We start from the raw sequence: 25,811 nt of genomic DNA on the forward strand, positions 1-25,811 counted from the left end.
TCAGCACGTGGAAGAACGGGGGCTAGAAAGCGCCCCTGCCGTCTTCTGGGGACAACTCGGATACAGAGCCACAGAGGTATCTGACGGTGCAGACCTAGAGCGGCCAGACAGTATGACTCTGGACCCAGGTCAGCTCGCGAAAAGGCTCTGGTGAGTGACCTTATCACTGCAGTGCGAGATACCCTAAAAATAGAGGGGTCTGTAGAAGCAACAGAAGCGCCGGTCCCCTTTGGGTTCCGTAAGGCGACCCGCACTGCTAAAGTGTTCCCTTGTGTGTCTTATTTAGACAAACTTTTATACAAGGAATGAGGAAAAAACTTTTTGTACCTAAAAACCTAGCGGTACGTTACCCACTGGAGGAGAGTTTCTTAAAGAAATGGACCTCGCCCCCCATAGTGGACCCTCTTGTGTCCAGACTAAACAACCTTACCACCCTTCCGGTGGAGGGGGCTCCTGCCTTCAAGGACCCGGCGGACAAGAAGGCAGAGTCGATATCCCGTAACCTATACACTGTAGTAGGTTCAGCGCTACGCCCAACCATAGTTGGGGCGCTGGTGTCCCAGACACTCACGGAGTGGGCAAAGTTACTGCTCAATGGGTTACAAACACATCACACTTCCACCCATGAGGTAGCCCTAGTGGAACAACTGGTACAGGGCCTAAAATTTGTGTGTGAATCAGCCTTGGACACTATTCCTCTGCTGGCCAGAGTCTCTGCTCAGGCTGTGTTGTTGCTCTGTCTACTGTGGTTGAAGAATTGGTCGGCGAACCAAGCTTCTAAGAAGGCCCTAATGAACCTGCCCTTTAAAGGCGACAGACTCTTTAGAGTTTGCCTGGATGACCTTATTAAGGATGCCACAGGAGGTAAGAGCACCTTGCTCCCTCAGACCTATAAGGGGAAGGAGCCACGTCGGCGACAGGGGCCCTTCTTTACCGCACCCAATCGTTTTTTTTCGCCCACCCAGCGCTGCGGGAAGAAACCCACAGGTCAATAAAGCGCCTGCTCAGGGACAGAGAAGTCCCAGGTTTCGCAAACCCAACAAACCCGTTAACAAGACCACGTCCGCATGAAGGTGCGCCCCCCACCCATCCCTCGGGTGGGGGGACGTCTTTGCAAATTCGCGACCTGGTGGACATCTCGGGTCCCCGACCGGTGGGTTTGCGATGTAGTCTCGTCAGGGTACAAGATAGAGCTCCTATCTTACCCACCAAACAGATTTTTTTTCCCTCCAACCTCCAGCTACTACTGACTCGTCGGACCTGCTGGAACACTGGGTGGTTATCCCTGTCCTAGTACAGGATCGGTTTCAGGGGTTTTGCTCCTATCTGTTCATTGTACAAAAGAAGGAGGGCGTTCGTCCTATCCTGGACCTCAGGGCCCTCAATTGCTTTGTGAAGGTACAAGGATTCCGGATGGCATCAATACGCTTTGTCGTTACTACCCTCCAGCCAGGGGACTTTCTGGCATCCTTTGGACATCAGGGATGCCCATCTACATGTCCCCATATGCACAAAGCATCAGAAACTTCTGCGCTTTGCGGTCGGGGAAGACCACTATTAATTTGTGGTTCTCCCCTTTGGCCTGGCATCGGCACCAAGGGTGTTCACTAAGGTGATTGCCCCAATTCTCGCCCTACTAAGACAACGTGGCATCGCTGTCGTGGGCTACTCGGACGACCTGCCTCTGAGGGCCGCTTCAGCATCAGAATTAGAGGTGAGCGTGTCTATAACATCAGACACTTGGGTGGCTAGTGAACATTCAAAGTCAGTAATGGTAACGACTCAACGCCTAGTGTATCTGGGATTGATTCCGGACTCCTCAGAGGCAAAGGTTTGCTTCCCTGTGGAAAAGTTGCAGACCCTTCAGGCTGCGGTGCGGTAGTTCACTTCCCAGAAGGGTCGTCACTCCGCTTTGCATGCGAGTCCCGGGCCTCATAGTGGCCTCCTTCGAGGCGGTACCATAGGCACAATCTCACACGCGAGTGTTACAGAAGGAAAATTCTGTCCAGATGGGACAAGTACCCATCATCCCTGGATTATCAGATCCGGGTGAGCCACCTGGTCAGGGCCTCCCTGGTGTGGTGGCTGACCTCACCGACACTTCTGTCCGGGAAGTCGTTTCTTCCTTATCACTGGATAGTCATCACAACGGATGCCAGCCTTACCGGTGGGGGAGTCTGGGGGGTTCAGTCGACCCAGGGTCGCTGGTCTCCAGAGGATCAAGTCCCTGGAACTTCGGGCGATCAGGCTGTGCCTCTCCACGTGGTCTCAGAGGCTACGAGGGCGTCCAGTCAAGATCCAGTCGGACAACGCCACGGTGGTGGCATATGTCAACCATCAAGGAGGAACAAGTAGCTCGGCTGCTGTGTCAGAAGTCGCTCACATCCTAAGGTGGGCAGAAAGGAGCATACCGGCACACTCGGCCATATACATTCCGGGTGTGGAAAACTGGCAGGTGGACTACCTGTGTTGCCAGATGCTGGACCAAGGAGAATGGTCTCTGCACCCGGATGTGTTTCAGCTCCTTTGCCCAAGATGGGGCACGCCAGACGTAGATCTCCTGGCATCTCGACTCAATCGGAAGGTATTGAGGTTTGTGGCGAGGTCAGGAGACCCATGGGTGGATGCGTTAGTGGCGCCGTGGAGTTGGTACCGGCTAATCTATGCCTTCCCTCCTCTAAAGTTCCTGCCTCTTCTGCTTCGCAGAGTGGAGGCAGACGGGATTCCTATGATCTAATTGCTCCGGATTGGCCTTGGTGTCCTTGGCACACTGATCTAGTGTGGCCAGTAGCAGACGTCCCTTGGCGTCTACCGCTGAGAGAGGACCTGCTGTCACAAGGTCCCATACTGTATCCTGCTTTACAGTCGTTGGCTTAACGGCATGGCTATTGGAAAGCCAGGTACTAAGAGACCGTGGCCTGTCGGATTCTGTGATTCCTACCATAGGGAAGGCTAGGAAGTTGGCCTCTAGGAGGATTTATTATCGCACTTGGGGAGCTTACTTAGCCCTTTGTGAGGAAATGAAGTGGAATCCACAGACTTATTTGGTTAAGGGACAGAAAACTGCCCTGGCGGTTTTCTTTCAGCGACCCCTGGCGACTCACTCTCTAGTGAGAACATTTCTACAGGGGGTTCAGCAGGTGGCCCCTCCGGTCCGTCCTCCACTACCTCCTGTGGGGATTTGAATAGCGGACGCACCTTGGCGTCTACCGCTATGAGAGGATCTGCTGTCGCAAGGTCCCATAGGTCATCCTGCTTTACAGTCAATGGCTTAATGCCATGACCTCTAGGTGCCTCAGAACCACTGTTGAGAACATTAGGGAAGTTCCCCTGCTGACACTTTCTCAGAAAGTGGTCCTTTTGGTGGCTGTTATGTCAGCTAAGACGGGTTCTGAGCTGGCAGCCTTGTCATGAAAGGCTCCCTATCTGATCGTCCACAAGGATAAGATGGTGCTGCGTTCGCAGCCTTAGATTTTTCCTAAGGTCATTTCGACCTTCCACCTCAAGGAAGACATTGTACTGCTATCCTTGTGTCCTCATCCGTCGAATCCTAAGGACACGACGTGGCATCCCTTGGACGTTGTCCGAGCTCCGAGAATATACTTGTCTGTTTCTGCTCCGTTCCGGAGTTCAGACTCACTGTTTCGGTGGCTGGTCCCAAGAAGGGCCCACCAGTCTCAATGACCACCATCTCGAGGTGGACCCGACAGATCCTGATCAGGCTTACGCCATAAAGGGTCGGGCGCCTCCCTATCGCGATGCATTCGACCAGGGCAATGGTGCCTCTTGGGGTTTCTGACATCAAGTGTCTGTTTCCCAGGTGTGTAAGGCGGTGACCTGGTCGCCTGGTCACACTTTCACTAAACTTTACAAGTTGATGTGAGTGCATCTTTGGATGCTTCTTTGGCCGCAATGTTTTGCAGGCATATGTTTAGAGTTACAACTCCTCAGTTGAGGAGCTCTGTTTTGGGGTGAAGTTTAATTTTTTTGCTGTTCCCACCCCTCATTTTTTGACACTGCTTTGGGACCTCCCACTTAGTCAAGATTAAGGCCGTGTCCGTCCATGAACGAAAGAGAAAATAGGATTTTATGCTCACCGTAAAATCTCTTTCTCTGAGTTCATGGATGGACACAGCACCCTCCCCTCCTTTTTATGTTTGTACTACTTTTTGACGAACTGATCTGCAAGATGCAGAGAGAGGGGTTATAGGGTGTGTATGATAAGTTAACCTTTTTATATAAGTTTCTGCCTAGTCAACTCCTAAAGGAAAGCTAATACCCACTAAGTCAAGATTAAGGCTGTGTCCGTCCATGAACTCAGAGAAAGAGATTTTACGGTGAGCATAAAATTCTATTTTTTGCTATCTTTGTCCCATTGCAGAGATTTCCCTTCACTTCCTGTTCCATAGCCAAATAGGAAGTGATAGGAAGCCCCTGCAAATTAAGGCAATTTTATGGGGCCCCCCAGGTCACCAGAACTAGTGTCTGCATTGGAAGGTTTTCTCCACTATTACTTTTCTGGGGACAACCCAAAATATGGGATTTTATTTTACTGTCACTTTCAGTTAAAGTTGTACTTTAAAAGTCCGCTACAAATACTGTAGCAAACGCGCGCCAAAACGCTTAAAAAAAACGCGCGAAAAAACGCCTGTTACGCCTACGCCTAGGTGTGAATGCAGCCTAAGGGAAACCTGCCGTGAAGTTTTCGGCTTCACAGCTGGCTTCCTACTGTGCTTGTGCGAAGCACGCTGCACTTTCTAATTGTCCCGGTGGTGGAGGAAGGAGGAGGGGGGCCGAACTTGCGAGGGAAGGCATCGAAGCCCCATCTCCCGGAAGTGGGAACAGGGACCTGTCAATAAGTCCCCCCCTCAAGAGGTGTAAGATCACGATAACAATTGTTTAACAATCATGCGGCCCTACTGTTTACTAGAGCTGCATGATTCTGACTAAAATGAGAATCACGATTTTTTTGCTTAGAAGACCGATCACAATTCTCGCGGCGTAACCTCATCTTTCACATTAAAACCAAAAATAAAAATTGGGCTAACTTTTTACTTTATTTATTTTGTTCTCATTGAATTGTTTTTTCCCCCCAAAAAATTGCATTTGCTAGACTGCTGGGCAAATACAGTGTGCCATAAATATTGCAGCAATTGCCATTTTATTCCCTAGGGTCTCTGCTAAAATATATATAATGTTTGGGGGTTCCAAGTCATTTTCTAGCCGAAAATATTGATTTTAACTTAAACAAGTGTCGGAAAAAGATTTAGACTTTAAGTGGTTAAACTTCCTGCATTTACACACAGAAGTTTAATCCAAGAAGGAAGCTTAGTTGGGGCCTTTTCACATGGACGTTTTCGGGCTCCTCTTTGCTCAGTGGGGGTCGATCCCCGCTGAGCAGTCAGATGACAGGTTTGTCTCTGAACACTGTGCAGTGAATGACCTGTCAGAGAGCCGCTCTCCCTTATGGGGGATCACATGAAGACAGACCATAGAGTCCGTTTTCATTTGATCCACCAGATCATGGGTGCTCAACCTGTGGCTCTCCAGCTGTTGCAAAACTACAATTCCCATAATGCCTCAGCCTTTGGGAGACATGCTTGTACCTGTCAGCGGCTTGCAATGCCTCATGGGAATTGTAGTTCCGCAACAGCTGGAGAGCCACAGATTGAGCACCCATGCACCAGATGGATGGAAAATAGGGTTTCCATCCGTCACACTTTAGCGGATTGGAGCGGGTCGGATGTCACCGGGCATGTCACTGCTGACATCCGTGGCTCCATAGACCTGCACGGGGCATCTGTTCAGGTCTGCCTAAAAAACTGTCCACCCATGTGAAAGAGGCCTTACAATGTTTCATGCTGTTAAAAACTTGGCAGACTGCCCAGATTTTTTCTTTACACACACACACAGAAGTGTATCCTTTTTGATATAAGAAGGAAGCATTAGTTACAATGTTTCCTGTTAAAAACTTGGCAGACTGCCCAGATATTTTCTATTGACAGCTAACTCTCCACTTGTTCTTATACGAAAGAATCGGCAAACTCTGGATTGAAGATCGTCAGGGGGGTTGAATCGAGATCATGTTTTTTTTTTTTTTTTTTTTTTTTTAACGATTAATTGTGCAGCTCTACTGTTGACTGACCTGTACTGTACTCCATGATATGGAATTTACATGCAAGTTACATAGTAGGTGAGGTTGCAAAAAAACACAAGTCTATCCAGTCAAGCCTATGTGTGTGATTGTATGTCAGTATTACATTGTATATCCCTGTGTGTTGTGGTCATTCAGGTGCTTATCTAATAGTTTCAAAAAACTATCGATGCCCCCCACTGAAACCACCGCCTGTGGAAGATGTGAATTTCACATCCTTGCCGCTCTTACAGCCCCTCTATGCAGTTTAAGGTTAAACCTCTTGTCTTCTTCTAATTTTAATAAGTGGCCATGTGTTTTATTAAACTCCCTTCTGTGGAAAAGTTTCATCCCTATTGTGGGGTCATCAGTATGGTATTTGTAAATTGTCTATTCATTTTTTTTATTTATTTTTTATTAATAGTAAAGGTCTGATTTAATGTTCATAAGTATATACGGCAGTGCTCTGCAAACAGAAATGTTCTGCTTTCATCCAGCATCTTGTTCACTCACATGCTATTAGGCCATGACTTGGTTATTGCTGGCAGGCTTAGATCTCACTTAACACTGGAACCAATCACTTTGGCCTCCCTTTACGTGATCATCCAGAAAGGCAAGCACGGTGTCACCAAAATGTCTGTTTAGCCCATTCAGCGCAAACCAGACAGTAAAGCGAACAGTGGGTGGCTCCTGATGGTAATTCAGAAACGCTCATTCTCCATCAGGTCTGCTTCCATTGACAGCAGGCAGTGGGCAGACTTTTATAGCCAATAGCAGGCTCTCGATTTGCTATGCAATCTGCCCATTGCCTGTTGTCTGTCACAAGGGGACTGGACTTGATGAGGAACTAGTGTCCACAACCTTAGACATTTTATAGAACTTCTAACCTTTGTTTGCTATACTAAACTGTATTTCTCTTTCGTTCATAGACGGACACAGCCTTCATTGACCTTAGGGTTATGCTTCTTCCTACCAGGAGATTTAGGCAGAATTCTACAGCACTTAAGGTGTTAAAAACTTTCCTTCATGCCGCTCCTCCCAGGGGGCGTGGCTCCCCCAGGCATAACCCACACCCTGCTCTTGCAGCTTCAGTTTGTTTCTGCCTAACCGTCAGGAGAGTCAGGCTCTCTCTGGAGTCCTGGACTCTGGAGTTTTTCTTGCAATTTTCTTGCGATTTTTCTCGCTTTTTATTATTTTGTTCCTGCATTTTTGAATCCTGCGATTCTTCTATCAACAGCCGACTGGGTGACAGGCTGGGTCCTCGGCCCTTGTAGTCCCCCCATGTTCGGCCTTCGAGCGTGTGCCGGCCCTCAGCTCAGCTTTGGGACGTCCACGACAGGCCCCTTTGCTCCAGGGGCGGCCGGGGAACTTCGGTTCTAGGGCACACATATGACCGGTCTTTATGGCCTTGTCACAGTGTGTCTGGCCGACAGCCATGCCGTTTAGCGGACGTTGGTTCTGTCTGGGATACCTCCAGCCGGTAGTCGCAGGACAAGTAAGTAGTGACCCTTGCTCAGGTAAGTGGTCTGGCTGGAATTTTCCCAAGGGAGGTCGACTGAGGGTTCGCCCTGCTTTCCTCTCTCCCTTATTCCTCTCCTTCCTTCCCTTTTGGGTAGCGGCTGTGAGGGTTTTTTTTTCTGGGGTCTCTTTATTATCACCGGGGCCTGTGTGTTAGCTGGGGCTGTGTGTGTTTACTGCAGGGGGCTGTAGTGTTCTCTGCGGGACTTGTGTGCTGTTTTACTATGCTGCTGTGGCTGCTGGCTGTCTGTTTTCCAAAAAATCTTTTTTTTCTTTTTTTTTTTTTTAAAGTGCGCCACGGCCGCCATTTTGCCGTAGTCGCGCCTTGTATATCTCGGCGGCCATTTTCTTGTGGTCCTTGGCAGTTTTTTTTTTTGCATTACGGCGGCCATCTTTAATTTTCGTTTGTCCTCGTGTGGCCGTTTTAGCGCTCGGAGAGACCGCGAATCTCTCCGTGGGGACTGTCAGCAGCGCAGCCGGCTTCTCAGCACATCATCAGGCTCCTCTCAGCGCGATGCACCAGGCAGGGTGGTGAGTTCCCTGGGGGCCCTCATGCTCAGAATAGAGCTGGAACAGCCGGGAGGTGACCGTGGGTGGTTCTCTGCTTAGCAGTTTGGGTAACTCGGTGGTGGGATGCCCTGGGGCCGGTACTAGGTACTATCCTCCCCACTAAGGCCTGAGTTAACCCTTGATGCCCCTCCCCCTGCCACTTCTGTTGAGGGAGTGTTATTTCTGAAGCAGCTAGTGCCTGGTTGGGGGGTAAAAAAGCGCCCCCTCCCTGAGCCTGCTTTGGGGGATGCCGCTGACAGACTATGCCCGGCTATTGCGTCTGGCTCTGGTTCTGTGGTGTCAGTGGATGCGGGCTAAAAACCCACGCGACCAAGGAATTTGTTGGAGCTCTTATTTTCTGCGGTTAGAGCTTATAGCTCAGTAACTAGACGGTTTGTGGTTTTGGCGGAGGTACCAGATGTACCTGTCCCTTTTGGGTTCCGCAAATCCGCAGCGCACTGCAACTGTGTTCCTTATTTGGACTTTTTATGTTACACCGCAGTATATATATATCTTTTTTGCAGTCCCTGAATGCTTTGCGACCCCTTTGTAAGTAGGTGGGTCTCTCCTCCTGTGGACCCTCCAGTGTCCGGATGGAGCAAAATCGCCACGTTGCCCGTGGAAGGGGCTCCTGCCTGTGGGGACCCCGCTGAGACCGGTCTTGACGCGGTCTCTGGTGTCACAGACTCTGACTGGTGCTGCTGAGCCCTGTAAGGACCTAGCTGAACGTTTGGTTCAGGGTCTGTAGTTTGTTTGTGAGTCAGTCCTGGATGCGCTTCCCTTGCTTTCCAGGGCCTCCGCCTCTGTGGGGGTGTTTGCGCCGGCTCGTGTGGCTTACATGCTGGTCTTCGGACCGATCCTCAAAGGGTCCTTGGTGGACTCACCCCTTTAGGGGTGGGCGGCTTTTTGGGCCTCCCGGGTTGACACCCCTAGGGATGCCACGGGTGGTAAGAGCACGCTGCTTCCTCTGCTAGGAAGGGCAAGGAGCCTCGCCGTCGGCGAGTGCCCTCCTCTCCCGAGCGGTGCGTGCGCCCAGCACGGTGGGTATTCTGCAGGGTGCTAAGGCCCCCGATGCGACGCGCCTGGCACCACGTGCCTTGCGGGCCTGCGGACGGTATTGCTTCCGCATGTAGGTCTGCCCCCGCCCGTGTCGGGTGGGGGGCTGGCTTTTGTGATTTTGCGGCTCGGTTGAGGCCTCTTCTTTCCGACCGTTGGCTTTGCTAGGTTGTTTTCTCGCGGTGCAAGATAGATTTTCTCTTTTGGCTGCCTAACAGATTTTTTCCCTCCATCCTCTGGCTTCCTCCGGTTCGCTGGTTCTGTCCAGGATCTTCTGTTCGGGGAGTGATGGTGCCAGTTCCCTCGATGGAACGGTCTCAGGGGTAATACTCCAATCTGTTGGTAATCCCCATGGTGGACGGGGCCCGTCCAATCCTGGGCCTCAGGGCCCTCGTTTGTTTTTTTGTAAAGTACAAAATTTCAGGATGGGAATTTTTTTCTGGCGTCCTTGGATGTCATGAACGCATACCTGCATGTTCCCATATGCTCTAAGCACCAGAGATTCTGGGCTTTGCGGTCAGGGAGGACCTTTTTCTTTTTGTGGCCCTCCCGCTCCACTTGGTGTCGACACCACAGGTTTTTACCGGGGTGCTCGTCCCCGATACTGGCCCGGCTGTGTCAGCGGGGGTTTATCGTGGGATGTCTGGACGACATTCTCCTACGAGCTTCTGAGAACTCTGCATTTGTGGAGCCGTGTCTATCACGTGTCAGACTCTCCAGGAAGTTTGGCTGGCTTCTGTTTTTGTCCAGAAGTCAGTGTTGGTCCCGTCTGGGACTGGAATTCCTGGGACTAGTCCTGGATTCCGCCGGGGCGGGAGTTTTGTTCTCCTAACGGAAAAATTTAAGACTCTGCAATCTGCTGGGCAGCAGTTGTCGACCTAGTGGTGGTCATCTCCGCGATTCTGCTTGAGGGTTCTGGATCTGACGGTGGCCTCTTTCGAGGCGGTTCCGTATGCCCAATTCCACGCCAGGGTGCTACAGGAGGACCTGTTGTCACGTGGGGACTAGCTTCCGTCATCTCTGGATTACCAGGTTCGGATGAGTCATCTAGTCCCTGGTGTGGTGGCTGATGTTTTCCGGTGCTTCGGGCCGGGAAGTCGTTTCGGCCAAGCCACTGGACAGTGGTCGCGACGGATGCTAGCCTCCCCGGTTGTGGGAGGGGTTTTTGGGGCACCCAGTCAGCCCTGGGGTGCTGGACTCAGGTGGCGACCCACCTACCAATCGTTGTTCTGAATCGAGCTTTGTCTTGCCTGGTGGTCCCTGGATCTACAGGGCCGACCATTCGGGACCCTGTCCGTCAACGCTGTGGCGTACGTCGGCCATCAGGGAGGCACACGGAGTTCTGTTGCAGCAACGAGGGTCGCACACATCCTTCGGTGGGCCGAAGGGTCCGTTCCGGCTCTATCGGCCGTGTGCATTCCGGGAGTACGGAATTGGCGAGCCGACTCCTGAGTCGGACTGTGCTAGACCACGGAGAGTGGTCTCTCCACCCGTAGGGGTTTTCAGGATCTGTGCCGAAATTGGGGCACTCCAGGCGTGGACCTTCTAGTGTCCCGCCTCAACCGGAAGGTGCCATGTTTTTGGCCAGGTCACGGGACCCGTGGGCTGACGCGTCAGGCGCGTTGGTGGCTCCTTGGGGGTCACTCGCCTGCTTTAAACCTTCCCTCCTCGGTAGCTTCTTCCTCGCCTGCTGCGCAGGGTGGAAGCCGAGGGTATTTTATCAATCCAGATTGCCCCAGATTGGCCGCGTCGCTCCTGGTACGCGGACCTGGTGCGTCTGGTGGCTGACGCCCCCTAGCTTTTTCCCCTGGGGGTTGATCTTTTGTTACAGGGTCTGATCTTCCACCCTGTTTTTTTCAGCCACTGGCTTAGCGACGTGTCTGTTGAGAACCTGGGGCTGAAGGCCCGAGGCCTATTGGGCTCGGTGGTCTCTAACGTGCTGCTGGCACGGTAGTCTACCTCACGTAGGATTTACATCATACGTGGAAGGCCTGCATCTCTGGTGAGGAGATGAAATGGCACCCACGTACGTACGTACGTACGTACGTACGTACGTACGTGGTGTCCGGGATTCTACTGTTTTTTACAGCAGGGAGTGGATCAGGCTCTCGCCTTACGTACAGTTGGGAGTCAGTTTTCTGCTCTGGCTGTTACTTTCAATGAGCCTTGGCGTCGCACTCCTTGGTGCGTACGTCTGTTCTGGGGGTCTGGCATATGGCCCCTCCACTACCCCCATGGGACTTGTATTTAGTCCTTTTGGTTCTTCTGGGTGCTCCCTTTGTGGACATTCGGGAGGTTTTTTGTTGACTGTCACGAGACGGGAGCAGGTTTAGCTCAAGTGCTAGAGTACCTGCCCTTCATGCATTTGACTCTGGGTTCCAGCCCAGGAAGGTCTGCGTTGTCACGTGGCCATGGCTCGTCGTGGGCATTTCCACTGTGCTTTTTTTCTGGTAGCAATTGCCTCGTTCAGACGAGTGTTTGTTTGAACTGGCGGCCTTGTCTTGCAAGGCTCCCTACTTGGTCATCCATAAGGATGAGGTGGTGCTGCGGCGCAGCCGTCTTTTTGGCTTTTCACGTTGGTGTGGACATTGTTCTTCCCTCCTTATGTCCTTGGCCGAAATGGAGGGAGGTGGCCATTTTTACATCCTCTGGATATGATTCGGGCCCTACGTATGTACTTATCTGCTACGATTCCGTTCCGGAAGTCGGTCTCACTGTTCGTGTCACTGGCTGGTTCTACCAGGGGGCCTGGTAGTCTCGTCGGCCACCTTTTTTCCGGGGTGGATCCGACGGACTGTGCTTCAGGCCTATGCCCTGAAGGGGCGGGCGCCTCCCTTTTAGGTTACGGCGCATTCGACCAGGGCGATTGGGGCCTCTTGGGCTTTCTGGCATCATGCCTCTGTGTTACAGGGGTATATGGCAGCAACCTGGTCGTCGTTCCACACTTTTCTTAAGTCTTGCACACACATCCACCTTGTATCTTATGATGCCTCCTTCGGCCGCAGGGTGTTACAGGCGGCTGTTTACGGTTGGAGTTCCTCCGTTGAGTAACTCCGGTTTTGTTTGGGGTGTAACCTGTTTTTGCTGTTATTTTTCCCACCCCTCGAATTTTTTGACACTGCTTGGGGACGTCCCTAAGGTCAATGAAGGCTGTGTCCGTCTATGAACGAAAGAGAAAAAAGGATTTTTGTACTCACCGTAAAATCCATTTCTCTGAGTTCATAGACGGACACAGCACCCACCCCTCCTTGGTTTGTACTGCTTGTTACGAACTGAAGCTGCAAGAGCAGGGTGTGGGTTATGCCTGGGGGAGCCACGCCCCCTGGGAGGAGCGGCATGAAGGAAAGTTTTTAACACCTTAAGTGCTGTAGAATTCTGCCTAAATCTCCTGGTAGGAAGAAGCATAACCCTAAGGTCAATGAAGGCTGTGTCCGTCTATGAACTCAGAGAAATGGATTTTACGGTGAGTACAAAAATCCTTTTTTTTCACCATCCAAATAATGCTGTGCAAACTGAAGACATTCAACAGAGAATCAATGGGGATTGAGGCTGGCCTGTGAGCAGTGAAATGTGTATTTTTGCTGTGTTGAGTCCACTCCCACACATGTACACAAATTTCACTATAGCAAACCCCCCCTCCCCCCTACCTTTGTGCAAAGTTGTCATTTTGTCTGTTAAAGTGTAAATAAAGGCAAACCGTATATGTGTGTATTTAGAGCTGCACGATTCTGGCCAAAATGAGAATCACAATTTTTTTGCTTGGAATGAAGATCACGATTCTCACGGCGTAAAATCTTTTACATTTATTCAAAAAAAAAAAAAGGGCCAACTTGACTGGCTATTTTTTTTTTTTTTTTCATTAAAGTAATTTTTTCACAAAAAATTGCATTTAAAAAGACTGCTGCGCAAATACAACATAAAATGCAACATAAGGTGCAACATAAAATATTGTAACAACCGCCATTTTATTCTCTAGGGTCTCTACTAAAAAATTATATAATGTTTGGGGGTTCCAAGTAATTTTCTAGCAAAAAAAAAAATGATTTTAACTTGAAAAGAGCTGTCAGAAAAAGGTTTGGTGTTTTAAGTGGTTAAACGTTCCTAATTTACATACAGAAGTGTATTCCTTTGATGTGATACAATGTTTAGACTTAACTTTCCACTGATAAAGAATTTTTTCAAAACTTGGCAGGCTACCCAGACTTGGCAGATTGCCCAGAGTTTGACTTTTGGCTGAGAGCAGAGAGGAAATTCTTTGCATACCAAAGTGCAGAGAGAAAATTATTTTCATGTCAAAGATGTGAAACCCTGTGTCAAGAATCGTAACGGGAAAAAGATTGTGATAATGATTCTTGATGATTGATCGTGCAGCTCTAGTGTGTGTGTGTGTGTGTGTGTGTGTGTGTGTGTGTGTGTGTGTGTGTATATATATGTATATGTATGTAACCTGGGGATTGGGTAGCAGGTACAAAAGCTCCCTAGGATGAGCAGGCACAGATACCAAGTGCTTTGGATAAGTGAAATACAGTGCAGTGTTGGTGCTAGGGCTGAAACTAACTATTAGGCTTCATTTCCACTGGCGTTTTTACAGCCACTGTTGTTAGGCCTTTTTACAGCTTAAAAACGCCTGTCCATGTTTATTTTGTAAAAAAAAAAAAAAAAATTTTTTTTTTTGTGAGCTGCAGCTTTAAAAATGCCGCGGTCGCGTTTTTGCGCGTTTTTGAGCGCTTTTGAGCGTTTTTTAATGTCTGGCGTTTTTACAGCTCTACTCTGGAGCTTCAGAACGCCCTGGTCCCGCGTTTTTTTTACAGCTCAAAAACGTCTATGCCACTTGCAGCTCAAAAACGCCTATGTGGGAATGAAGCCATAGAATAACATGGACAGGCGTTTTTAAGCTGTAAAAAACGCTCAGAAACGTGGCTGTAAAAACGCCAGTGGAAATGAGGCCTTATAGTCATAATCGATTAGTTGGCCGGTTATTGTTTCGATTAATCGGATAATAGCCTTAAATAGCATTTTAACAATTTTTTGGCCCAATTTGTTGTTGGGCAGATTACAAAACACAAATTGCCGCAAAAACACATTACATGCTTTTCTTTTGAAGTATATTGAACCAAAAAAAAAACAAAATGGAACCGTTTTGCGTTTAAAAAGTCCTTGCCCTTTCTAAATACGCAGCAGCTGAAAAAAATCATGGATGTGAACGTGTCCCATAGGAAAACATGTAAATGAACTGTAGGTGTGAAGTCAGGCCTGAGATGTTTAGTAACATAATGGGGTTAAAAAAAATAAAAATAATGTACAAATATTGCAAATGATTGCTACTGTAAGGGGTTAATTTTTTACTGTGGGACAGTGAAAGTAATATTTACAGTAGCGATTTGCTTTTTTTGTACTATAAAGGGCTAATTTTTTTTTTTTTTTAAACCCCATTATGTTACTGACCGATTAATCGATTATGAAAATTGTAATCGATTAATTTCATAATCGATTAGTTGTCGATTAATCCAGGGCTCGACAAATCCCGGGCGCCATGGCGAGCTGGCGCCATCTGGTGGTGAGCCGTTGGTATTACAAGTTATTACCACCAGATGTGAGCTGGCGCCATCTGGTGGTGGCCGTTGGTATTACAAGTAAAGCATTACAAGTTAAACAGCAATTCTAATGTTATTTTTCACTATTTTCACTGCCATCTTCTTCCCTCTAATTAGAACCCCCAAACATTATATATATTTTTTATCCTTGCACCCTAGAGAATAAAATAGCGATCGTTGCAATACTTTGTCACGCCGTATTTGTGCAGTGGTCTTACAAGCGCACTGTTTTTGGGAAAAAATTACACTTTTTTTAATTAAAAAAATAAGACAACAGTAAAGTTATCCCCATTTTTTTTTAATATTATGAAAGATAATGTTACGCCGAGTAAATTCATACCCAACATGTCATGCTTCAAAATTGCGTCCGCTCGTGGAATGCCGACAAACTTTTACCCTTTAAAATCTTCATAGGCGACGTTTAAAAACATCTACAGGTTGCATGTTTTGAGTTACAGAGGAGATCTAGGGCTAGAATTATTGCTCTCGCTCTACCAATCGCGGCGATACCTCACATGTGTGGTTTGAACACCGTTTACATATGCGGGCGCTGCTCACGTATGTGTTCGCTTCTGCGCGCAAGCTCGTCGGGACGGGGTGCGTTTTCTGGCTCCTAACTTTTTTAGCTGTCTCCTAGATTCCAAGCAAATTTGTCAAACCCCGGATTAATCGATTAGTTGTTTCGGCCCTAGTTGGTGCTATATACAAAGTCTATTTACAGGTGCTGTACAGTGTGCAGAAAAACAAACAGAACAAAAATAGCCAAACAAAAACCTAGCCGTGGTTTGGCACGAACTACACAATATATACAGGCCCTCACTGCCAGGCTGAACAGGCCTACAGCTTGTCGGCTTCCACATAAACTGCTTACGTTTTCACCAACCACCTTGCTCTCACAGACAAGCGTTGACTGTGTGTTCCAGGCAGAGCAAAGGCTGTCTTCTCAGATGAGCTTAAATTGACCTGGGAGAGAGGACCAACACCTGAACTGGATGCTGGATCAGAGATCCCTGAATGTGTAAGGGCTCTTTCACATGGAGCGCCCGTTCAGGTCCGCCTGCCAGTTTTTTTTTTTTGCGGACCTGAACGGGCGCTCTGTGCTCCTCTATGGAGCCGCAGATGTCAGCTGTGACATGCCCGCTGACATTCGATTCGCCAAAGTGTGAAGGAGGAAAAACCTACTTTTCCATCCGTCTGGCGGATCGGATCAACACGGACAGACGGTCCGTGTTCATCCGATCCCCCCCATAGGGGAGAGCGGAGTGAAGACAGGGCGGTTCCTGCATACTGTGCAGGGAACGCCCTGTCATCCGCCGGCTCAGAAGAGCGATCCCCGCTGAGCAAGCGGAGGTTCACGGGGCAGATCATTGCTGATCCGCCCCGTGTGAAAGGGGCCTAAGAGAGGAGCCTGGGAGATGTATAAACCCCGAACAGGATTTTTTCCTGGGCTCTCTCTGTAGCAGACTACAATATTTTATGTATGTATGTGTGTGTGTGTAGTGCCCTGCTCCTGTTGAGTAGACGCTATGTGTAAATTTAGGGGTTGAGCTGTAAATGGCTGAGTGATTATGTAAATTGTTGCTTCTGTTCTAATTCGACTGTGTTGTGTGCATTTTCCACCTGACAGTAGGTGTCAGTCACCACAGGTCAGTGTTGGAAATACAGCAGGCTGGGTGCATGGAGTACTCGTTCTCCTGAGGCAGCCCAGTGGGAGTGTTCTAGCGGCTGTGCATTCTGGGAGAGGATACTTAAGGAACAGATGCCATTTTCTACTCTGTCTGACCTGATGGCCCTCCTGGCCTAAGGTATGTCATAGCTGTTGTTCTGCCTCTGGGCCTGCTGGCCCGAGGCTGTGTTACTGGAAGTAGGCCTATAAGTTTTTGGGGTCTACTGGTCCAGGGTGGTCCTGTGCTGTAGCCGAGCGATTAGAGTAGCCAGGGGAGGACCTTTTCTTGGGAGAGGACCGAGCGAATGGCTGGTATCTCAGGAAGGGGCCTGGTGACTCAATTGGAGGATGCATCCCAACCAATCTACCTCACAGTACTGCTGGACGGCTTAAAGACTCTGGTACTGTGTAGCTGTGCTTTAAACTTGGAAAAACTGTTTGGTTATGCACTCCTGTGGCAGAGGATTGTGCAACAACCCCATTGTATTCGCTAAGTCTGTGGCAGAGACTTTGTCCGCGCAACGCACCGGCTGCTAGGTCGGTGAGAGAGGCCTATCTGGTGGATGCGAGATCCAGTGCTGGAAGCTGTTTGTCCTCTGGATCCTAAGAAGTACCCGTGATCTGCAAACACGGTATCTGAATCTCCCCTAACCCGCCATCCCTCTATTGCCGCAAGTTGTTTAATAAAAGCATTGGAAAAGAACAGGACTAAGTGCTTTGTGCATACATCTGTGGACGTATTTTCCAATACAGACTCCTAGTTCTGATACGGTGAACAGTGAGGTGAAGTAATATTCTCTCTATTACAGTATCTCACAAAAAAGTTTTTGTAAATATTTTATATCTTTTCATGTGACAACACCAAAGAAATTATACTGTGCTACAATGTAAAGTATTGAGTGTACAGCTTGGAGAACAGTGTAAATTTGCTCTCCCCTCAAAATAACTTGACAGGCGGCCATTAATGTCTAAACCGCTGGCAACAAAAGTGAGTACACCCTTAAGTGAAAATATCTGGGGGGGAAAAACAATTGTTGCTCTACATAAAAATTGCCCAGACCCTGAAACTGAGCTACAGCACAGTAGCCAAGACCATACAGTGATTTAGCAAGACAGGTTCCACCCAGACCAAGCCTCTCCATCGTTGACCAAAGAAGTTGAGTGCACGTGCTCAACGTCATACCCAGAGGTTGTCTTTGGGAAATAAATGTATGAGTGCTGCCAGCATTGCTGCAGAGGTTGAAGGGCTGGGGGGTCAGCCTGTCAGTGCTCAGACCATGTGCTGCACACTGCATCAAATTGGCATGCATGGCTGTCATCCCAGAAGGAAGCCTCTTCTAAAGATGATGCACAAGAGCCTGCAAACGGTTAACTGAAGACAAGCAGACCAAGGACATGAACCATGTCCTGTGGTCTGATGAGACCAAGATAAACGTTTTGGTTTGGATGGTGTTAAGCGTGTGTGGCGGCAACCAGGTGAGGAGTACAAAGACGAGCGTGTCTTGCCTACAGTCAGCCATGATGGTGGGAGTGTCATGGTCTGGGGCTGCATTAGTGCTGCTGGCACTGGGGAGCTACAGTTCATTGCGGGAACCTTGAATGCCAACATGTACTATGACATACTGACGCAGAGCATGATCCCCTCCCTTCAGAGAATTGACCATAAGGCAGTATTCCAACGACCCCAAACACACCTCCAAGACTACCACTGCCTTACTAAAGAAGGTAAAGGTGATGGACTGTCCAAGCATGTCTCCAGACCTAAACCCCATTGAGCATCTGTGAGGCATCCTCAAATGAAAAGTGGAGGAGCGCAAGGTCTCTAACATCCACCAGCTCCGTGATGTCGTCATGGAGGAGTTGAAGATGACTCTAGTGGCAGCCTGTGAAGCTCTGGTGAACTCCATGCCCAAGAAAGTTAAGGCAGTGCTGGAAAATAATGGTGGCCACACAAAATATTGACACTTTGGGCCCAATTTGAACATTTTCACTTAGGGCTGCTCTCACTTTTGTCAGCAGTTTAGACATTAAAGCGGAGTTCCAACCACAATTAGCATTTTTTTAAATGTATGTCCTTTCATCCTGCGTTTTTATAATATAAATCCGGTCACTTACTATTTTACAATCCCCCACCGATCCGCATAGGTATTCAAAAAATATAGTTTATAAAACTATGTCTACACCGTTGTCATTTTGCTTGTGGGCATTGTGAATCCTACAAGCACTTACTTCCTGGAAGTCTTGGATGGGGAGTGATAATTGGAGAGCGCACTGCATCCTGGGAAATGATGACACACATTTCCCAGGAGCATTAGAGGGAGATGTCCGAATCCTAGGTGTATTTTTTTTTTTACTTTTTTAGGTCTAATGAGCACAATAATGAAACATTTTTTTGGGGGATTTGGGATGGAAACTCCACTTTAATTAAGCAGTGTTATTTTGAGGGGACAGCAAATGCTGTTATGCAAGCTGTACACTCACTACTTTACATTGTAGCAAAGTGTCATTTCTTTAGTTTTTGTCACTTGAAAAGATTATAAAAAAATATTTACAAAAATGTGAGTGGTGAACTCTACAATGGCATGTTTGATTTTAAATATTGGTCTAGTTATATGGTATTTCACTTTCAGTGGTCCCTGAACTAAAGTGAAGATTTGCCAAGTAGGAGTCAAGATTTCCAATCTTACACCAGAGCTCCATGTTAACACCATGCTTTAACATTCTACTCCCATTAATGGATCCCTACTGTAGTGATCGTCTGGCACACAGCATCATGGGAGGAGGGGATTAATCGCTGGCCTGGTCCATTCCTCCATGAAAAAATACAAGTGTGTGTGTGTATATTAGGTGTGTGTGTATATTAGGTGTGTGTGTATTAGGTGTGTGTGTATTAGGTGTGTGTGTATTAGGTGTGTGTGTATTAGGTGTGTGTGTATTAGGTGTGTGTGTGTGTGTGTGTGTATATATGTATATGTGTGTGTGTGTGTGTGTGTGTGTGTATATATATATATATATATATATAATATAATATAATATAATATAATATAATATATATATATATTATAATATAATATAATAATATAAATTTATTTTTTTTTTCTTTTTTTTTTTCCGAAAGTCTAGTTTCAAATATTTCTTGCACTAAAAGGAAACCATAAACTGTATAAATAAATAAGTGGAGGGTGGTTAATGAGTGAAGGAGTGTTCTTTGGTTCTAATTGTGACTAATGGAAGCACATGGTCTGCAGGAAGGGACACGGAGAAATAGAGGAACTTGTCTTCGCGTAAACGTATGCATCCGAAGTAAGGCTCGGTTCACATTGGTGAATAAATGGGCTACTATGCTGCATAAACAGCCAAAAAAAGTGCATGCACCTTTTAAAAAAATAAATCTAAAATGAATGGTAGCATCGCACGTCTCGCAAGAGCAGTGCGATTCAGCTGTGTGTGAGGGAATCGATGCAGTTCCTGCAACCAGAATGCACGGCCCACACTAGTGTGAACTGAGCCTCAGAGGTGGTAACAATGCATCACCATCCCTTTATTGAAGCTGTAAGTTGGAGGGGTTAACTCATGCCTAATGTCTACATACTGTTCATAGGTAAACTTAGGTGCGCTTGTTTCTTATCTTTACAGGGATTCATTAAAGATGTCCATGAAGATTCGCTCACGGTTGTTTTTGAAAACAAGTATGTATGCTCTCATTTTTACTTGCTGCGTATGTGCTTCTGGTGAGTGTTTTTTACTAACAGAATTGCTCTGCAATCTTTAGCTGGCAGCCAGAACGTCAGGTTCCATTCCATGAAGTTAGAATGCCACCCCTACCAGATATCAAGAAAGAAATTACTGAAGGGGATGAAGTTGAGGTAAGTTTAAAAAATGTCCGCATTTTTCATTCTTAATGAAGTGACTTCACTTTTGTAAAGGAAGCTGAAAAGTTGCATCTCGGATTAGGTCTCCCTGTGCAGTAACTTATGTAATCGTGTTTCCATAACTTGCAAAGGAGATTTCCCATTCAAAGGTTTCCAAGACAAAATTATGTTGCGCCAAAAAGTCTGAGGTGCTTTGTATAATATGCAAGCAGCTAGTAGTTTTGAGTACTTGGTTGGTTGCCTGCAGGTCCAAAACACCCATACACAAATCTTTAAAAAAAAAATGGCATTCCAGCTAAACTGTAGTGGGATTATACACCTAAAAATATACAATACATACACGTATACTACAGAAAAAAATTCAGGAGTCACACATTGGATCCTGCACAATTTATACTATAAATTGCCTTGCAGACCAGTAGGGCGTGGTACAGGTCCAGGGCAATGATCTCCAGCTGTAAAGTAGAGTCCCTAAAGACTCTTGTGGTATTACCTGCCATAATGGCTGTCTATTTAACCCCTTGGGGGGCCCTGTAGCATGGATTGGTGAGTGCCCTGCAGTAGTCCCTGCTGCTACCCCTCCCCTAGGTTACAAACACAAGCATTCCCCCTCTCCTCCCTCCTTTTTAGTAGAAGAGGAACCAGTGCAAGAAAAGTTAAAGGAAGACCAGAATGTTCCAGAAGAGCATGCTACAGACTTCTCTTCCAAGAAATTTTTTCTCAGACCCAAAAATGCCTTTGTGCTTTTCCATGTGGAGGTTGTCTGGACTTAAAGTTTTTGTTTCCCAAGTCCTCTACTCCAAAGTTTAGGATTTGGATTCTGGCATCTGCCACAGCATCCTCAATTCTTTCTGTACCTTTTTCTTTAACCACTTAAGACCCGGACCAATATGCAGGTTAAGGATCTTGCCCCTTTTTGCGATTCGGCACTGCGTTGCTTTAACAGACAATTGCGCGGTCGTACGACCATTTTTCCACAGTTTCTGCTTTGCAGGATTTGAGGGCTAGGAATTTGCTCAGCATGTTTTGGAGGCTTGTGCGTGAGGTTTGGCTTATTGCCATGTTGCCCTTTCCTCATTTTCAGTACTTTCGGGCATCTTTATTGTAATGGAGATGAATATGCCCTGTGTCCTGGCATGTAGAAAATGTTTAGTTTTTGGTCTACCTGTAAACTTTTTTTTTTTTTTTGTATTTTTTTTTTTTGTAATGAATCACAGGGATTCCACCGCTATGTTTTTGTGGTTTATGGCTAGCTTCAAAAACGAAAGCCTTGCCTGATGGCCAGGGATCGTGGGGGATTTCCTGTGGCTTTTTTAGTTTTTTTTTTTGCCAATGTCAGGTGGCAGCATAAGGGCTCTTTCACACGTCCGTTCCGTTCGTCCGTTTTTTGGACGTCCGTTAACGGACCGCAATGCTTCCCTATGGGTTAACGTCCGTTAGCGGATGAGCATCCGCTAACGTCCGTTAGCATCCGTCTGCGTTAAGTTGCGTTTTTTTGAACGGAAGAAAACCCTATTTTTCTTCCGTCAAAAAAACGGAACGGACTAAAAACGGACGTTAGCGGACGATCCGTTTACAATTCGTTCCGCTAACATCCGTTTTTCATCAAAATATGTAAAAAGCCCCAAAAAAAAAAAACCGGATGGAAAAACGGACGTTAACGGCCAAAAAAAATGGATCGGAAACGGATGTAAAGGGACGAAAAAACGGATCAACTGATGAAAAAAAAAAAAAAAGATCTAAAAAACTGAGCGGACGTGTGAAAGAGCCCTAACTCTATCATAATGGAGATTAAGATACACTGTGTCCTGGGATGTTCTCAAAGTAAAGGAACCCAATATACTGATCTCCAACCAAATATACATGCCCTTGGTGATGATTGTTGGATGCATCCTTCTGATTAATTCTATAAAGTTTCATTAAAAATAATTATGTTAAATCACTTATTTTTTGTATTTTACATGTTATATTGGTAGTGCTGTTGTATTAATGTTTGTTCACAAAATGTCTGGGGATTGTTAATCTAAAACTTCATGAACAGGTTGATGAGCTTCCGAGTTTGGGGACTTCTTTTTTTTTTTTTTTCTTTTTTTCATTATTAGAAGGGATTGTGACACTTTATTTTTTTTTTTTTTATCTAACAAATGGGTGTATGATGTTAGTAGTCGTTTGAATGTGAATGGTGTTTTCATTGATTTTACAAATGTGATAATTATGTACATCTCCACAAACTCCTGTCTTTACAGGTTTACTCCAGAGCCAATGACCAAGAACCTTGTGGATGGTGGCTTGCTAAAGTTCGAATGATGAAAGGGGAGGTAGGTTATTGACATTTTTACTCTTTCTGTATACTAATCCTCTAATTTTATGCTTGCACTGATGAATTTGTTGCTTATGGATTAGTACTCTGAGGAAAAATTTTGTACACAAACTGTATGGTGAAAGAGTTGCAATAGAGACATAAAAGCACCAGTTACTGAAACCCTACAGACAGTCCATCCTAATAACATACACTAAGTGAAAAATGAAATCAAAAGTGACTTCAAAAACTTGCCATGAATGAGATGTAGAACAATTTGCAGATATTACACCAAGAAAATACTCTGGATACTACCCCAAAAAACTCAAACCAACACAACATCTACACTTTCTAATAGCTGTGACCTGAATGCTAAGCCTGAATTCCAAGGTATATGAATGAATGTGCTGAAAATATGGATTTAATAGAGACTTCAGAATCAAACTTTCAAAACTGTAAACGATCCCCTCCAAAGGTTTTGACATTCTGCCCAAGCACCAAACTGGATCATATTCAGTTATTTTCAGATATGAGGGATTTCTTCAGAAGACAGGCTCAAGTAATAAAACCACCACAACAAAAGCAATCCTACAGCAATGGAATGTGACGAGAATAAAAAGAGGAACAACTTCACGCCTAATGCAGAACATAACTGGACACGCATATTTACAACTTCAGATTGCAAGTTCTATCCACCTAACAAAATAAAACTGTACACTCTTTCACCACTGGAGTAAAAGGCTGTACAGGAGTTGTGCAATAATCAGGTTATCACCATTAACCACTTGGGATCCGCGCTATGGACGAAAGACGTCCACAGCGTGGCTCTCAAGTGCCGAGTGGACGTCTTTGGATGTCCTCTTGTTGACATTCCCTGGGGGCGTGCATTGGACAAACAACGTGCCCGGCGCATCGCTGGGATGCGTGTGCCTGGCAGATGCGATGTCCGCCAGGTACCCGCGATCGGCGGTGACAGCAGGGACGTGGAGCTCTGTGTGTAAACACAGAGCTCCACGTTCTGTCAGGGAGAGAGGAGACCGATCTGTGTCCCTTGTACATAGGGACACTGCATCGGTCACCTCCCCCAGTCAGTCCCCTCCCCACACACAGAACACACCCAGGATACACATTTAACCCCTTCCTCACCCCTAGTGTTAACTCCTTCACTGCCAGTCACATTTATACAGTAATTGGTGCATTTTTATAGCACTGATCGCTGTATAAATGTGAATGGTCCCAAAATTGTGTCAAAAGTGTCCGATACGTCCGCCGCAATATCGCAGGTCTGACAAAAAAATCGGCAGATCGCCGCCATTACTAGTAAAAAAAAAAAAAAAAAATCTATCCCCTATTTTGTAGGCGCTATAACTTTTGCGCAAGCCAATCAATATACGCTTATTGCGGTTTTTGTTTAAAAAAAATGTAGAAGAATACGTATCGGCCTAAAACAAGGGAAATTTTTATTAAAAAAAAAAATGGGATATTATAACAAAAAGTAAAAAATATTGTGTGTGTGTGTGTGTGTGTGTTCCCCCCCCCCCCCCCCCCCAAATTTTCTGTCTTTTTATGTTTATAGCGCAAAAAATAAAAACCGCAGAGATGATCAAATGCCACCAAAAGAAAGCTCTTTGTGGGGAAAAAATGATAAAAATATAATTTGGGTACAGTGTTGTATGACTGCGCAATTGTCATTCAAAATGCGTCGGCGCTGAAAATTGGTCTGGGCACTAAGGGGGTTTAAGTGCCCAGTAATGAAGTGGTTAAACCAGCAGGGTCCAGTATTTGTGATTGAAACAAATACAAGGGTTGGACAAAAATATGGAAACGCTACATGATTTGCAGATGTGAAAGTGATCACGTGTTTCACATTGAAAGCGGAAGTGATGTACCGTGGGATGGTAGGCGGCATAAACTCCAAACATACAAAACACTAAACACACCAAATTGGATTAATAACAAAAATAAAAACAGAAGTATGGAGTTTTTTTTTTTTTTTTTTAAAGTCATACTTGCCTAGGTGGATGCAGCATCGGACCGATGCTGCAGCTGTTCCCCAGTTTCCTTGCACTGAGATCCAAGCCACCAAACACCACCGATGGCTCAGTTTTCTCACCTCCCCGAGTGGAGAGCTGCTGACTGTCAGTCAGCATCTCTCCTGCTCTGCTAATCCACACTCCATTGGAGCGCTTTGTATGTTTGTGCAAATTGAAAAACTATATTAAACCGTACTCGACTGTGTATAGCCAACAGGATATTTTCCATTGAAATTGTAAATGTGTGAAACTGTTTTAGTGGTGATTGTAATTATTATTATTTCTTTTAAATGGCTTTATTTTGTTTATATATTTGTAGTTTTATGTTATCGAATATGCTGCTTGTGATGCTACCTACAATGAAATTGTCACATTTGAGCGGCTTCGACCTGTGAATCAGAACAAGCCTGTCACAAAGAATTCTTTCTTTAAATGCATGGTGGACGTGCCAGAAGACCTGAGAGAAGCGTAAGTGGTCTTAGTCTTTTTATTTCTGCTGTCCATTTATTTTGTTGTATATGTATTCTGTTTATCATTTCTTAAATGTAGCATAAAGCACTTGTGCGACTTTGGACATCAGATGTCGCATGACAAGTCGTACCTTATGATTCCCAATGATAACCATTCATATCTGTGCGACTGCAAGTTGCACCGACTTCAAAGTAGTCCCTGTACTACTTTGGCCCGACTTTGATGCGAGTTGAGGTCCATAGACTTCATGTTTGCACAGGCATTCCCTGAAATCGTGGCAAAATTGTGCGAATTTCAAGTCGTGGCAGTGTGAAAGGAGCCTTTTAATTGTGTTTCTTAAAAATTTGGCACACATTCCGTGTGGAAATTGCAATTGTTTTTATTTATCAAATGTACCTAAACTGCTACATGTGAATTGAGCTGTTGCTTATTTACTGATGAACAACGATCTCTCAGCGTTTTTTTTGACACGCTTCTGCTGAAGGGCAGCTTTAATTCTGTAATACAAAGGGAGGGTAAGCTCTGATTGCAGAGCTCTAGCTGTCATTTATGGGGGCACAATAGACTGTGGCTGAAAGCTCGCTGTAATTGGCCAAAGAACAGTGGTCCTCTGAAACTTG

The 25,811-nt window shown here is 46.3% G+C and overlaps 1 protein-coding gene across 2 annotated transcripts in view; it reads left to right on the forward strand.

The window, feature by feature from the left end:
* The window catches only part of FXR1 (FMR1 autosomal homolog 1), a 77,699-nt gene that overhangs the window by 16,631 nt on the left and 35,257 nt on the right, over positions 1-25,811 (forward strand). For both annotated transcript variants that reach the window (XM_040349434.1, XM_040349435.1), the window contains exons 2-5: positions 20,153-20,205; positions 20,289-20,382; positions 22,635-22,706; positions 25,040-25,188. In XM_040349434.1, the coding sequence (XP_040205368.1) occupies positions 20,153-20,205; positions 20,289-20,382; positions 22,635-22,706; positions 25,040-25,188 (368 nt within the window). The remainder of the gene's footprint in view (positions 1-20,152; positions 20,206-20,288; positions 20,383-22,634; positions 22,707-25,039; positions 25,189-25,811) is intronic.

This window comes from Rana temporaria, chromosome 4 (genome assembly GCF_905171775.1).
Source record: "Rana temporaria chromosome 4, aRanTem1.1, whole genome shotgun sequence".
In the NCBI taxonomy this organism is placed as follows: domain Eukaryota; kingdom Metazoa; phylum Chordata; class Amphibia; order Anura; family Ranidae; genus Rana; species Rana temporaria.